We start from the raw sequence: 16468 nt of genomic DNA on the forward strand, positions 1-16468 counted from the left end.
TGGGTTACTTACAGGTATAGTTTTGGGAAGGCCATCAGCGTGTCAATAGGGACGTGTTGCTCCAGCAGACTGTAGGCCACGATTGGCATAGATGTAAAGCAGATGTTGAACATGGTAAGGTAAGCGGCATCGTAGAGAGGCTTAAAAAGACAAGGAAGGGAGAAGGGGAGTCAGAAGGAGAAAGCAGCACCATTGTTTGCTCCTGCCCTCTCCAAAATACTCATGATGCTGCTGTCCGCTGCAGCAGCCTCCCCTACAGTTAAGGCTTCAAGGCTTCCAGAGGCAACTGAACCTCAGGTTTAGCAAAATGCACTTGATTGCAAACCAGGTGGGAAAAGCTTTTATGCAGTTTTGGGGCACGCTTCCTGATGGCTTTAGGCTGCCAACATGCCATTCTGGACTTCTGGTTTGCAAGAGATCACAGTCATAATGCAATGTTACAGGTTCAAGAAGAGGGGCGAGTCCTACTCAGCCAGAAGGAACATGGGCGGCAGGGGCAAATCCCGCACTTCTTAGAACTGTAAACTCAAGCATAACCTCACTCTGAACTTCTACACCAAACACAAAATTGAACTGTTGTGGGAGGGGGAGAGTAACCACAAGCCAAAGAGGGAGAAAAGAGGAGAGTCAAAGGAAGCAGGCTCATTAGCAGAATTGGTTACGGCAAAACCAGTGCTTGAATGGAACACTTGAGAAACTGGGTAGTTTGTGAGCCTCTGGAGATGAGCCAGCAATTCCACAAACAGGGGTTGGAAGTGGGTTTCGAGTACCACAGAAAACATTTTGAGGTGCAGAGGGCAGGAAACCAAACCGTTAGATAGCAGTTGCAGATGCTTGCCTGCTTGCTATGACGGTGACAGCTGCCAGACAGTTTCACTTTTGATTAATTTAAAAAGCTGCACACCCAGATGGCTTCAACGGCTTTTTTGCACAATGGAACTCCCCACCTGCCCCTGCCCCTTGCAAAGTCCTTTATTTAAAAAACCTCCAGCACAGGAGTCTTCCTGGCGAAGGTCGTTGGCTTGATTGGCAAGTGCCTATGTTTCTGCATTTTGCAAGGGGTGCGTGAAGAAATAAAAGCAGGAGTGGAATAATGGTAGAGGGTGATCCAAAGCTGAGTGGTTTACAGAGCAGAACAAGAGAAGACGCACGAGGGAGCCAGCCGTCTTGCCACTGGACCTTTATCCCAACTCCTGCCCTAGTGTAGGATGGGAGGTCACTCATCCCTTCACAATATTTATCTGTATCTATCTGGAAATCCAACTGGAGTAAAAGGTGCCTCCTGTGCTGTCTTTGCTGCAACTGCAACACCAAAGTGGTCCCCTCCAGGGCGCAAGCCTAGGCAGGGCGTATGGAACAGGTGGGAGGAAAGAGCATTTTTCTCTAGTAAGCACTGAAAGGAACAAAATAGTTTCATATAATTTAATAAAAACAAGCAGTCTGAGAATTCTGGTTGCAGAAAAGGAGGTAGCACCATAATAAAAAATTAGCAGGCCTAGAACTTCAGCCCAAACGGTGAGTCGCGATTCACTTCAGCTCACAAAGTCATCACCGATAGCAACAACGTACCTGTTGTGAAAAGCCACAGAAGAACTGGTACAAAAATTGTGGGAAAATGAAGCAAAGATTCTAAAAATGAAACAGAAAAGCAAAAGCCATGTTACTCAGGAGACCAAAGCACTTTATTAATTTATTTTAATTTATACAGCCGAGAGCACTGGGGACCCACTACAAAACCGTTCTTGCCCTTTTCAGATTTGCTGACAAAGCTCTGCTCCAAATCCTCACTTCAAAAGAGCAGCAACATGTTTTGCCCTCCCTCCCAGGAGGTGAGGGTGGCATATATGCAGGTGATCCCATTTTATCCTTGGAGTGGGCAGCTCGCCCCTAGCATCACAAAGCAAGCTGCTTCTTTTTTTGTGCTACCTGTTTTGTCTTCTATAGATCCTCTAGTCCAACCCCCTGGATCTCAGCAGTCTTTTAAAGGCTACAACTCAATAAAACAAATTTAAAAATCACAATCACAAATGTAAAACAAATTCAGAAGAGCCTTATTTGTTTCAGGTGTGTGTGTGTGTGTGTGTGCTGCATCACATGCTTACTGCCCATTTTCCTATCCACGAATGCTCTACAGAAGAGCCATATCTTTACAGTATTGCTGGAAGACCAAGTGGCCAGCCTCTCTTGGAAGGGAATTCTGTCACAATGGCGCAGTGATTGAGAAGGCCCTAGCCTGTGCACCCACCCATGGCAATACAAACAGAGGTCTTTGTTGCCCAACTGCCAACCCATTAACACACACCTCCTCTCTCGGCATGCATACCAACAACCATGGTAAGACAGGACATAGGAAACAGTCTTCTACCAGGTCAAACTGTTTGCAAGCCTAGCCCAATACTGTCCACGCTGGGTGGCAATAGCTCTCAAGGGTCTTGTAAGGGGGTGGGCTTACAGGGAACAGCCACCCCTCATCAAATCCAGCTCTTCGAATGGCTCGGACAACAGCGGAGGGACAGGAGACAGGAAGGAGGAAGTGAGCGGAGTGGGCCAGGGCTCAGAGCCCTACCTGCAGCCTGTGATACCAGCAGGGAAGGAGGGGCCAGCAGAGAGTTCTAGTGGGGAAACAGCAGAGGGGCGTCCTTTCAAATTCACCCCAGAACTGAGGCGATCAGCGGCTCGCAAACGCAAGGGGAGGAGATTAGGGGTCCCCAAACTACTCTGCTGGGGGAGGAGCCAAAAAGCGCCATTGGGAGAATCTGATAGTACTGAGTAGACATGTTTTCATGAAGCTCTTGCATTGTAAATAACTTTCACAATAAAAGTATTAAAGACGAGATGGTTTGGAGTGTCGTTGCTCAAGGGTAGCCAGCAACAGCCCTGACAGGTCTCAAGCAGAGACTTTTCTCATCACCTGCTATCTCATAGTTTAAACTGGGGAGGTCGGAGATTGAATTGTGGGCTCCCAGTGTGCGAAACACTTGCTCCATCGCTCAGCTATGGGGCTGCAAAGCCAGGAGTGGCTGAAGGACAGAAGAGGCCAGAAAGAACCGACATATCTGTAAGCCAGGATGGGTGCCGTAGGCCACTCATCTAGGATCAGAGCTTTGGAATTTCCACCTCCCCTGAAGCCCACCAGCAGTTCATCTTGGGATTAACCAATGATCGGGAAGTGACTAAATGCACACACACCCCAAGCAGATGAAGCCCATTACCTTGTAGAAGAAATACTGTACAAGGTGTGAGATTCTCACGTAGTACAAATGCCCATGAGCCAACAGCAATTTTTTCAAGTCTTTAAACTTTGGGATGGCATAGTCACTGTTCCGGCATGCTTGGCGGCCCTCTTTACCTTTGATACCTGGAAGCGGAGATGGAAAAATAGGTGGGTGAGGAGTTCCCTGGCCAATACATCCTGAATAAAAACCCCAGCTGCTCTGCCTCCCCCACCACCACCACCATACATACGCCTCTATCATGCTCCCCCCATTCTTAGATTTCTCCACCACTCACCCTGCAAGACAACAATACTCCAAATAGTTGCCCAAAGTTATGCACTTCAAGATATGCCTCACCTATGCCCACATGAGCTTCCAAGATCATGCTGACATCATTGGCCCCATCTCCCACCGCCAGGGTTATTGGGCTGCCCTTCGAACACTTAACCATCCGAACAATCTAAATGGGCAAAAGAGAAGAAATAAAGGCAGACTGAGAAGGAGAAATGAGTAAAGTCTATGAATCTGTCCTGTGCAGCTCACAAGTATTACATTTAGTATAGCTCAAAAGGGGGGCTGGATTTGGACTTGAGACCCAACTGGAAAAGATGCCACACACACAAAAAAAGGTCCTGCTGCTGCAAGTGAGAATTTACTTCCACACCTCCTGTTTGTTATCCAGGTGAGGTAATTTATTACCAATCTTCATCCAACTTATAACCCTTTTACTGTTAATATTTATTACCTGCCCGTCGTTGTCATCACCTTTATCACATTTTGATTTGGTTTATTAGATGCCACTTTTCATTCAAATGAATCCCAAAGCTGCTTGCAACCAATAAATAACAAGAGCAAGATAGAACATCATATCAAGCCCTTCAACAGCAAGTCAGAGATGCATTGCAGCAATCTGAAATTGAGTAGTCAAAGCAGTTTCTAAAAAACTGCAAACAGGTGGGGGTCCTAAAACACAACACTCCTCTCAGTGCCAAAGGCTGGGGTAAAGAGGTATGTAAACATACCCTGTTTCTCCGAAAATAAGACATAGCCATAAAATAAGCCATAGCAGGATTTTTAAGCATTCAAGGAATATAAGCCATAGTGATAGGCAGTATAACCTTGTAGCTTAAACTGTACCATATTTAATAAAAAAATAAGACATCCCCTGAAAATAAGCCAGTGTGTTTTTTCGAGGAAAAATAAATATAAGACGGTGTCTTATTTTTGGAGAAACACGGTAGCAGTTAAAACGCAGTGGTTCTTTTGTTGGTCAAAGGTCCTGCATCACACACACACACACACACACACACACCTGCGCTTTCTGCAAGGGAGCCATCCGACAACATAAGACTGCTGTACACTTCAGGCAGATCTGGAGGAAGATGCTTTTGTAGTGGCTGGAACGTGAATCTTGGGAAGGGTTCAGTATCAGGGCCAGGGTGGCACCGTCAATAACCAATCCATACTCGTGACTTAGTGTCCAGCTTCTAAAACAGACAACAAGCCTTGCAATAATTATATACACCTCTCCTGACATAGATCCTGGAAGAAGATACAGTGTGGGGGGGAGTATTTAATCCCCTGCTAAATTTGCCCATTTGCCCTCTGACGAAGAAATGATCAGTCCATAATTTTAATGGTAGGTTTATTGTAGCTGTGAGAGACAGAATAACAACAGGAAAAACCCCAGAAACCCAGAAGACAAAAGTCAGAGATTGATGTGCATTATATTGAGTGAAATAAGTATTTGATCCCCTATCAACCAGCCAGGTGTCAGGCTACCTGGTATCTTCACTGTATGTAACGAGCTGAGATTAGAAGCACCTGCTGTAAGGGAGAGGTCTTACCTGTAATCCCAGCTCATTACAGTACCTGTAGAAAAGACACCTGTTGACAGAAGCAATCAATCCAGCAGATTCCAAAGTAGCCACCATGACCAAGACCAAAGAGCTCTCCAAGGATGTCAGGGACAAGCTTGTAGACCTGCACAAGGCTGGACTGGGCTACAAGGCTATTGCCAAGCAGCTTGGTGAGAAGGTGACAACAGTTGGTGCAATAATTCGCAAATGGAAGAAACACAAAATAACTGTCAACCTCCCTCGGTCTGGGGCTTCATGCAAGATCTCATCTCGTGGAGTTGCAATGATCAGGAGAACGGTGATGAAGCAGCCCAGAACTACATGGGGGGAACTTGTCAATGATCTCAGGGCAGCTGGGACCATAGTCACCATGAAAACAGTTGGTAACACACTATGCCGTGAAGGATTCAGATCTTGCAGAGCCCGCAAGGTCCCCTTGCTCCAGACAGCACATGTACAGGCCTGTCTGCAGTTTGCCAATGAACATCTGAATGACCTAGAGGAGAACTGGGTGAAATTGTTGTGGTCAGATGAGACCAAAATTGAGCTCTTTGGCATCAACTCAACTCGCCGTGTTTGGAGGAGGAGGAATGCTGCCTACAACCCCAAGAACACCATCCCCACCGTCAAACACGGAGGGGGACATATTATGCTTTGGGGGTGTTTTTCTGCTAAGGGGACAGGACACCTTCACCGCATCAAAGGGACGATGGACGGGACCATGTATCGTCAAATTTTGGGTGAGCACCTCCTTCCCTCAGCCAGGGCATTGAAAATGGGTCGAGGATGGGTATTCCAGCATGACAGTGACCCAAAACACAGGGCCAAGGCAACAAAGGAGTGGCTCAAGAAGAAGCTCATTAAGGTCCTGGAGTGGCCTAGCCAGTCTCCAGACCTTAATCCTATCGAAAATCTGTGGAGGGAGCTGAAGGTTCGAGTAGCTACACATCAGCCTTGAAATCTTACTGACTTGGAGAGGATCTGCAAAGAGGAGTGGGACAAAATACCTCCTGAGATGTGTGCAAACCTGGTGGCCACCTACAAGAAACGTCTGACCTCTGTAATTGCCAACAAGGGTTTTGCCACCAAGTACTAAGTCATCTTTTGCAAAGGGATCAAATACTTATTTCACTCATTATGATGCAAATCAATCTCTGACTGTTGTTATTCTGCAAGTTGTGGGGTGAGGGAAATCAGGAAGGAACCAATACAGGGAAAAGAACATCGTAAGACAAGCCTGATGGATCAGGCCAGTGGAACCAACCAGTCTAGCATCCATTTCTCACAGCAGCCAGCCAGCTAGGCACCTCCCCACCTGTGATTCCCATAAACTGGTATTCAGAGACATATCGCTTCCGACAAAGGAGGGAGAACAGAGGCATGGTGGCCAGCCTTGAGGTACACAGAAGTGAACTTTATTTCAAAGTCTGGGCACTCTTTAAAAGAAACTTAATCCGGAGTCACCAGCAAATAGTGCTAAGGGTTAATTTGGTTGCGTTCCAGAGCACCTCTTGGAAAATACCATATTTTTCGCTCCGTAAGAGACACCTTTTTTCCTCCTAAAGAGTAAGGGGAAATGTCTGTGCATCTTATGTAGCAAATGCACTGGACGGCAGCAGGACCCCCCGGCTGCCGCTGCACTCGCAAGCAGAGGGATGCCTCCGCTGCCAGAGCCATGGCTCCCGTCTGTCGTTTGCTGTAAAGCAAGCAAAGTGAGAGCTGCTTACACGCTCTGCGGCTCTCACTCTGCTTACTTTACAGCGAGGCTGGAGGAGGGAGGCCAGAGGAGGGAGGGACGGGAGCCATGGCTCTCATCCACCCCTCCTCCTGCCTCACTGTAAAGCAAGCTGAGCGAGAGCAACTTACACAGCTCCTGTCCCGGCATCTCCTCCTCCTCTTCTTGCTCCGGTTCCGGCAACACCTCAGAGACGAGGCAAGGCAGCTGCCCGCCACAGACACGCACAAATGTGAGCTCTCCCTCTCCCTTCCTTCCTTCCCTCCCTCTTCCAACTTGAATAAAATATTGGGGGGGGGCAGGTAAGCCCCACCTCACATACCATATCAGCCTTTCTCAACCTGTGGGTCCCCAGATGTTGTTGAACTAAAACTCCCATTGCCCCTAGCTAGCAATATTTTTTTCTCTTGTTTTCCTCCTCTAAAAAAACTAGGTGTGCCTTATGGTCAGGTGCATCTTATGGAGCGAAAAAACACGGTGATCGGCTACAGGATGCTCTTGGCTGAACGAAGTCCAGTCTCTCCTCTTTGGCTGTAAAGTTATCTCAGGGGCGCCTGTCTACAGACCCTTAGAAGCTGCCTGTTTCACACTTACCTCTTTGCACTTGGGGGCACGTCGCTCACCAGCTTCTTGTGATAATCCATGAGCAGCTCGTGCAGCCGGTCCTCCTTCCGGCCTTCCCCTTCCATGACTTTGGCCGTCAGGTGCAGCAACTCCGTGTTGGTCTGGAAGAGCTTGCAGGCATAGCAGGTGGCCTGAGCCGTCTCCAGCTTGTCCCCTGTCAGCACCCAGATCTTCATGCCCGCGGTGTGCATGGCCTCAATGGTTTCAGCAGCAAAGTCCTGGAGCCTACGGGCAGAGACACCTTTCACTTATCAAACGAAGCAGCTGGTGTGCCAAAATGTTCTTTGGCCTCTACAATTTTCTTTTCTTTTTTTAAAGAGAGAACTCTTTTGAACGATTCAGAATTCGTAGCGGGTAAAAAAGGATACAGGAGAGAGATAATGACACCTTCACAACCATTAATTAATTAACTGGAACCCAGTAAAACTGGTGGGGATGAGAAAGAGAAGATAAGGCATTTTCCAGTCAACAATTCCAGTATTACAAAAAAAGAAAAGACAAGTGTATGTTTTCCAGAAGAATTCACTCTTCCTTCTGTTCTAATAGTTCAGGGGCTGATTTCTGATTTTACTTACTTTCTAGGCAGGCAGTAGGAATATGAGAACTGCCTTAGTGTTAGACTGTTGGTCCATGAACAGTACTGTTTACTCTGAACGGCAGAAGTTCTTCAGGGGTCTCAGGCACAGAAATGTCCTCCTCGTCACCTGTTCCCTGATCATATCTAACGGAGATTCCTGGGATTGAACCTGTGACCGTCTGCATGCAAACTACATTCGCTACCCCTTTAGTCCCGTGGCCACCACAAAAATCTGACATAAGGTTATCAGAGCAGCTGGGCCCTGTATGGCTGAGAAGGGAAAAGGCAGAGGAGAGCTGAAAGAGGAGGATAGGTTCCGAAGTTGCTCAGACAGGCAACAGAGATCAAAGCCTACTGGTGCACTGACACCTCCATGCTACAGTGTCCCTCTGGTCGCTAGGTTCCTCACTGGCATTATTTTTCCACCGATGGCATTTGGTGATAATATTCAGCAAAGTGCTCTCTTCTGGCTAGCTGGCATTCTAAACTGGTTGGCAGAAACACAACAAGGCTATGTAGGAGAGCCAGCCACCCCACATTCAGTGAGCGCATGAAAGAAGTGGGGTCGTGCATATTCACTATGCACTTCCATAAAATGTGAAAGGAGGCCGACACACATGGAGGGGGATGTGCATATGCACATCTGGGTTCTCAGTCAAGTGGTGGAGCTGTATGGATGCACTCTTTACCTTGGTGTTTAACAATAAATATGTAGCCTGCCTTGGGATCTTGCGGTGAAAGGCAGGGACAAAAACGTCACCCAATCTCCTTTTCCAAGTTGCGGAGGTCGTATTTCTTTTCCCGTGGACACTTACTTGTCTTCCACAGCAGTGGACCCAATCAAATGCATGTTCCTCTCAATATCGTCAAAAACCTGGGCCATCTTTGCTTCCCGGTCCTGTAGTGCCATCGTGGCTTCCTTAACCCGGGTATCAATTATTTGGTAATCATGGTGAGATAGTTCTTTGTAGGCCACGCAGAGAGTCCGATACCCATCCTAAGAAAACAAGGAAGGAAGGGCATTTTTCTAAATCTTGAGTCTCCCACCCAACGTCCCTCTAGAACAGCAGGCTTCAATTGCTCGCAAGCACCTGCAAAAAAAACACACACCAGACTCAACCTGCTGGGCCGGTGGTCATAGGCAGCCTCTCAAAGCTGCCTTAAAAAGATTGCTGGGTCATGGGTTGACGGCCATGATTCTCAGAGCCTTCCTTGCAGTAAATCCACTGGTGCTAAGTGTAATTGGTAGCAGCAAAGTGACCCTACAGGTGTTCAAAAACCTAAGAGTCTTGTGAGATCAGACCAAGAGATTCACTGAGTCCCAAGACCTTGTCTGAAAGTATGAGGGGGGTGAGGGGGGTAGCCACCTTGCTGAAGCTAAGCAGATGCAGGTCTAGTCAGTGCCTGGGTTCAGGAGACAACCTGGGAATCCCATGCACATCAGCTTGTGCTCCACAATGGAAAAGAAGTTTATTATCCACAGAATAAGCAAGGCCAATAAAGTTTCCCACAGTGGCCAGCCAGATACAAGTTACTTGCCGCTGCTCCCCAGCCAGTGTTCAGAATACTGAAGCTGGAGGCTCCCATTTAACAGCAGAAAATTTAAAAAGTTTAAGGTTGGGGCCACCAATATGAAACCCATTAAAACATGTGATTAGGAATAGGCAATTTGGAGCCCAATCCCACCCCTTGACAAATTAACATCACCCTTTTTATCAGTTGTTTTCTACCACACAAGCCAAGACACAAGGCTTTTGGAGATACCACCCCTTCAAATAGGGTTCATGCCATTAGTACTAATGGATTCACTACCAGAAAATGCAGAAACAGCCAACCAAATGGCTTTGGGAAGCCCACAAGCAGGACCTGAGGACAACTGTGCTCTCTCCTCCTGTGATTCCCAAAAACTGTTATCCAATTGCATACTGCCTCTGTGGAGGGAAAACATAGACAGCCTGGCTAGCAGTTGTTGAAAACCTTTCCGTCCATGAATTTCTCTAACCCTCTCTTAAAAGCCATACAGGTTGGTGGCCATTACTATTATCTTGCAAGTTCTGCACTATTTATCCTGAAGAGTCAGCAGTAAAGGTGACCCTGAAAGGGTGAGCTAGTGGAAAGAGCCACTGCCACCAGCCTTTGGGACTTTAGTCCAAACATGGTCCCTGTTAAAAATCAACAGCCAATCTGGGCAAAGCTTAACGGCATTTGGTTTTCCAAATGCCAAGATTCTGGACTATGCATTCTCTCTATGAACAAATCAAAATAACTCGAAAGGTCAAAGTTGGCAGGCTTACCAATGCATTGCGTTCTACATGTATCCTTGTTTTTTGGACGTCAGCTTCTGGGACCCTGGGGAAAATTGCAGAGTCTGCTCCCTTGCAGAACAGGTATATGCTTCCTAAAAACAGAGTTTGAAAAGGGATGGATGGGTAAAATAATCAGTGATTTGTAGGGCAAGAGATCTAGGTCATAACATAGAATTTGATCTCTGGGAATAATTATGGAAGAAAGATCTTCATGCTACACACTGAAAGAAAACTATATAAAAATAATACACAGAGGGTATTTAACCCTGAGTAGATTAGCAAAGATGTAATAATCTTAATCTGATTCGTGTTGGGAATGTAAAGAAGTAGCCACATTTTTTTCATATGTGGTGGTCATGCAAAACAGTTAAAGACTATTGGGAAATGATATACTGTGAGATGAAAAAATATTTTAAAAAACATTCCCCCCAAAACCAGAAGCATTCATTTTGGGAATGGTTCAGATGGAGGTACCCATGAGTCAGGGGGAAAAATTATTTATGTATGCAACTACAGCAGCTCGGACTTTGTTAGCCCCAAAATGGAGCATGAGAGAGGTCTCTAAGAAGGAGGAATAGCAACTTAAAATGATAGAACATGCAGAGTTAGCAGGCCTAACCAGTAAAATAAGAGAACAAGAAGATCGAGTCTACAAAGGGGAGTGGAATTTTTTGTGGAATATCTGGAAAATAACAGTAAACAAGTGAAAATTTTAGCAGGATTAAGGTAAATTCTACAATATAATGTAGAATGAGGAAATATGATTGGGGAATTAAATGGTTTTAACAGAATATACATTAATTATGAGAAAATTAAAAGACCCATGGAAGAGGAAGTAGGGAAGTCAACGAATGTATTATTTTAATGATGGAAATGTGAATTTGAAAACTTAAATAAAAACTATTTTAAAAATAAGAAGGGATTGATTATTATTTAAAGCAGTGAAGAAGATAAACTAGCAGGCCGCTGCTGGAAAAGCCAAAATAATAAATTTTATGGGGAAGAGAGAAAAGAGCTTCAACTCACCATTGTGCGATTTCACAAGAACACTCATTCGGCGACGGACACAATCAAAATCCAGAACATTCAGCAATTCATACCTTTTGAGGCAAGAAGGACAAAGAGCATTTAGGGTCTTGGGAGGTGGCTGGGAAACTCAAACCACTTATTACCCTCCGACCCTACACAAATGAATCAAATAAGAGCCCTGCGTAAGCTTCAGTTAGCTGCTGCTCTGGAAAGGATAACAAACACTCTATATCTATTATGAAGGTATTTAGGGGTTGCAACTTGTGTAAATGAAAAGGGATGTCTAAGTCAAATCCACCCTCCTAAGGGATGCTTATCTGGCCTCTGGGAAGAAAGGGGCCATGTGTAAAGGCAGGAGGAGGGGCAACTGTTGAGCCATGCAGCCAGCCAACCCTTGTCCTTCAGCTCCTTCAATTGCCTTGGCCCACTTAAGGATGCCTCCCCCACCCTCCCAAAAAAGAGAAAACTGTTTTGACTACATTAATGATGTATTTTAAAAGATGCTAGTACTTCTGGGATTCTAATGTGGAGCCAGCAGCCACATGCAAGGCTGGAGCTGCCCCACCTCTAAGCGATATAAAAAAGAGGAAGGGGGATGCAGCCCACGTACACCTGCTGATCTCTGTACTGCTCTAACAGGTATCGGTCACAGCCCAGATGGCTCAACAGAAGCAGAAATGTGGAAAAAGAGCAATGGGAACCCTGGTGCTAAATTCAAGGAAGGCAGGTGGGTTTTTTTTTAATAAAACAAACAAACATGCCTCGAAATGAGCCAGTCACTTCCATCACCACCGCCCAGTATTAGGGTTTCCCTGACTAGGGCTTCAGCTGCCTTGCGTGATATCGGGAGGCCAAGCCGTGGTCGTGCCTACCTTTCGATTTCCTTTTTTCGGTTCTGTACATTCATGAAGTTATTTTCTTGTCCTAGAAAAGTGAAACCATACCTGTCAATGAACAAAAAGGACAGAATGGCGTTGAAAAAAAAAACCCAACACACACGCACTTCAGATTTAAAAAGAAACAAAAAACTGACAGAAATTAAAATGAAATAAAAGCCACGTGGAGAAAATGCTGTTTGATACTGCAATATAGGCAGGAGTTGTGTGAGCAGTTCCTTGCAAACGTAGGAAACCTGCACAAATAGTGCTGGACACAGAGTTCAACTTCCTGAGAAAGTATCAGGTTTGCTTTTTTGTTGTTGTTGTTGTTGTTGTTAAAAAGTAGGTTTCTAGTTCTCATGGGTGAAAATACATTATCTGCCGAAATCTCAGAGAACTGACTAAGCTTTCCAATGACTGGTGAAAGGGGTGTCATATTCTTTAGCATTCCTTGCCCCTTCGTAGTTCAGTGAGAAGCATCAGAATTAGGCACATTTGCTCAATTTGAATTGCTTCTCATGTTTCAGAAACCCGGCTGAACATTTAGTGTCACAGGTTAGATCAGGCATCCCCAAACTTCGGCCCTCCAGATGTGTTGGACTACAATTCCCATCATCCCTGACCACTGGTCCTCTTAGCTAGGGATCATGTGAGTTGTAGGCCAAAACATCTAGAGGGCCGCAGTTTAGGGATGCCTGGGTTAGATGCTGCAAAACAGTCTTCTGCAGGCAATCCCGCTGCTAATTTTCAGGCGATACTTGAAGACCATTTCATGCCAACAGGCCTATTTATTCATTTTTTTACTATTGTTCTGTGTTGTTTTTATTTTCTGAACTTGTTGCACACTTGTGCACTGGCATTTTATGTGAGGTGGTTGTCTATAAATATTTTTAGAAATAAATAAAATGTACGCAAGATGTAGGACTGAGTTTGTGGGGGTGAAGGACTTCCAATCGCCCATAGATGTGTGTATGAACGTGTTTAAGCAATGGAATACAGGCAGCCTCTGATCCTTATATGTGGTTTGGGGGTGGGGGGAGCATGTTCAGAGATTGCTCTGCACATTTCTTCTGTTTTGCTTGTTTTTAACTTATGGACAATACGCTCTCTTGGCAAGCAGATCGTTTATTTTTTTTGTCCGTTAATGTGTTCCATTTTGCTGATGCCCCTGTTTCAGCTGCTTTGCAAAACAAAACTCGACTGGAGGACTTTTAAAGAATTTATCTCTGCTGTACGGAATGATCTTAATTTTCTTTTCTTTTTTGGCCACAGTTGCAACACAGAGGAAAAAGTTGAAGGACTCTGGTTCAGCCTATGCTGACCTTAGAAGCATCAAACGCAACTTAAAACAAACAAGCAAGCAAGCAAGAGGTAAAGGAACAAGCCCAGTTGTTGGAATGTTCCTCCATTGATGAGACAAGAGTGATTGCTGTTAAAGATCAAGACACCAACCTGTGTTTAGGCCAGGATGGGCAACAGGTGGGCTGCAGCCAGCCCCAAGCCCAATTTTTCACACTGTCCCCCCTTCCTCCCCCCCCACCCTAATTTTGGGAGTTGTCAGTTGACTTCCCAGCTGGCTGGCACCTTTCACAGTGCTTGGCGCCCCAGGAGATTCTGAAAAGGCATTGGTTTCAGAGAAAAGGGTGCCTGCCAGGTTCCTTAAGGTGGAGGGACCCAAAGCTGCACAGCTCCAAAATGCACAGAGGACAGGTGCAATGTCATGGCCAAGGGAGAGTAGTTGTTGGCTATCCCCCAGTAGAAAGATTAAGAAACCCCACACACACATCTGCTTTACAAGCATCTTCTCCAGATGCATACCACTGCTTCTACAATTACGCCCACACCTGTCTGAGTAGGCGGTAAAGACTCACTTCCAAGTGATTCACCTTCCTGACTCAGCTTCTTCATTTTAACGACTTGTTATAAATACTTCCATCCCACCTTTTCACCAAAGGGCCCACAGCAAAGTGGTAAGGCACCTGTTTTGAATGCAGAAAGTCCCAGGCATCTCCAGGGAGAGCCGAGAAATAGGCCATGCCTGAAATCACAGAGCTGCTGCTGCTGCTGCTGCTGCCAGTCAGTGTAAACAACACTGAGCTAGATGGTTAGGGATTATATATCCAATGTTAGTCCCGCACAAAGCAGACCAGTTGGAATTGAAGAGCATGTATACGTTCATTTCAAAGTGTCAATTCAGAGTATGTCTTTGCGGGCTGCAACCCTATGGTCCTATTCGCATCCGTTGGCTTACAATAATTTTAATAAACCATAAAATCCAATTAGAGTTGTCCCAAGCAATTGAAAACAAAACAAAAAATTAAAAGACCTGATGCAGCAGATAAAATACAATTTAAAAAGAAGGGGGGTAAACCACAAAATAATCCTCAAACAAACAGATCAAATGCCTGCAGGCAAAGGACACATCTTGGTCAAAATAATCCTTCCTCTTCTGTTACCCTCCAGATGTTGTTGAATTACATAATCCATGACTACATGACAACAGCTATTGTGGCTGACAGGACTTCAGAGTCCAGCTGCCCTTGCTTTCCAACATTATGGGGGAAATGGAAAAAGGCAGGTGGGAAGTGGGCCAGGGAAACATCTGGGGATACTAGGGAAGTCTGGGGATTCTGAGACGTGCCTCGGACTGGTTTTGACAGAGGGAGTATGCACAATTCCTCTGACAAGACCAGACCAGTGGATACCAAAATGGCAGGAATTCCTCCTGTCAGGTGAGCCTCCCTGCAATTCTGAGCTTCAGTGGGTGCCCAGCCATGGTGGCTCCTAGCATTGCCCATGCATCAAGGGAGTTCCACAGCATGGCCTAAGTCACGGAAACCAACAACTTCAAACACCTTTAAGCCAGATTTCACCAGGCAGTTTCAGCAATATTTTCTTTACCACTCTCAGTATCCAAAGCTGGAGAGTGTCCACCTGTGAGCATAAGGAGCACGAGGAACATTTGTGTACCATTCAATACAATTGAGCAGGAGGATAGATGCATTGGGAAGGGAGTGGCCTTGCCTCCGAAGCCATCCTTACTTTTGAGCTCCTTGCAGCAAAGCAATCTCGTCTGGGGATGCGGCAACATACTCGCTTATGCTGCCTGTCAGCAAACCCTGTGAATCCATTTCGTCTTTCTGCTGGACCTGAACTGTGTGGCAGAGACACAAAGCACGAAGGAACAGCTCTTCGCGGTTCTGGGGAAGGGATGTAACAAAAGGAAACAAGCACGTTAGCAAGCAGGCTTTCTGTTCCAGGGATACAAGGAAGAAACACTGAGACATCATCACAGGACCAACTGCTTCCAGCGCAACAGCAGTCAAATTTTAGTCTTGCTCCACCACCACCACCCTCCCACAACAAGACAGTGTGCAGCCCGCACATACAATACCTCAAAAAGCTTGTCTAAGTACTCTTGCGGCCCTCTTGGTACAGAAAGTTGGGCTGCCCTGCACTGGATGCTTACCTTCTCTGCTTTCCCATGACCCTTCAATCCATCAACCTCTGTAATGGAATCTCCGTACTTGTGGCCGTCGATGCTGCACTCAATAAACTCCATTGTGTTTTCTGTTAAAGTCCCCGTTTTATCAGAAAACACATATTCAACCTAGAAGTAAAAGGGAAATGGTTTCCAGTTAACGAGAAACAAAAACCCTTTGCACTTTCTCCAAAAGGAGACCCACCTCGCTTTTATATTTGTGTTAAGACATAAAATGCTTTAAGAAGTGGCTTGAATGCTAGAATTAAAACATGCCTGTTGCATTCTGATTTGTGCCTCATATTTCCTGCAGCAATGCCCCCTGGTTCTTTACACTGTTTTCATTTTTATCCTGCTTATTCTTCAAAAACAGAGATACACCGGTACCTCCCACCCCCCACTGATTATCTAGTTTCATCTCACACTCCAGGTGTGCATAAAGTTAGTTGATTTCACGTTCCTAGCCAGAATCTAACTTTCTTGGAGGGCCACTTGGAAAATGGAAGAAAAGCAGAGATGGACTACAACTTCCATCAGCACTGATCACTGGCTTTGTTGGCTGAAGCCAAAAACTGTGGGAGCTCTGCAGTCTGGAAGGACACAAGTTTCCCATCCCTGAAGCAAAGGGTGGAGAACCAAGGCTCCATCCCTCAAAGTGGCCTACTGGCAAGTCCACTTCACAGAGAACCCATTCCCTCCCCAGATGGGAGAAGGCAGGCCCTTAAGAGGGAGAATTTGGCTGAGATCTTCTAGCTGCTGAGCCA

At 45.8% G+C, this 16468-nt stretch overlaps 1 protein-coding gene across 8 annotated transcripts in view; it reads right to left on the reverse strand.

The window, feature by feature from the left end:
• Positions 1-16468, reverse strand: part of ATP11C (ATPase phospholipid transporting 11C (ATP11C blood group)) — a 106317-nt gene that overhangs the window by 27462 nt on the left and 62387 nt on the right. For all 8 annotated transcript variants that reach the window (XM_035126431.3, XM_035126428.3, XM_035126430.3 and 5 more), the window contains 12 exons: positions 15693-15833; positions 15266-15423; positions 12218-12289; positions 11343-11416; positions 10305-10408; positions 8826-9007; positions 7404-7658; positions 4528-4702; positions 3573-3675; positions 3213-3358; positions 1570-1629; positions 13-140 (listed from right to left, as the gene is read on the reverse strand). In XM_035126431.3, coding sequence (XP_034982322.3) covers positions 13-140; positions 1570-1629; positions 3213-3358; positions 3573-3675; positions 4528-4702; positions 7404-7658; positions 8826-9007; positions 10305-10408; positions 11343-11416; positions 12218-12289; positions 15266-15423; positions 15693-15833 — 1598 coding nt within the window. The remainder of the gene's footprint in view (positions 1-12; positions 141-1569; positions 1630-3212; positions 3359-3572; positions 3676-4527; positions 4703-7403; positions 7659-8825; positions 9008-10304; positions 10409-11342; positions 11417-12217; positions 12290-15265; positions 15424-15692; positions 15834-16468) is intronic.

Source organism: Zootoca vivipara, chromosome Z2 (genome assembly GCF_965207765.1).
Source record: "Zootoca vivipara chromosome Z2, rZooViv2.hap1.1, whole genome shotgun sequence".
Classification (NCBI taxonomy): domain Eukaryota; kingdom Metazoa; phylum Chordata; class Lepidosauria; order Squamata; family Lacertidae; genus Zootoca; species Zootoca vivipara.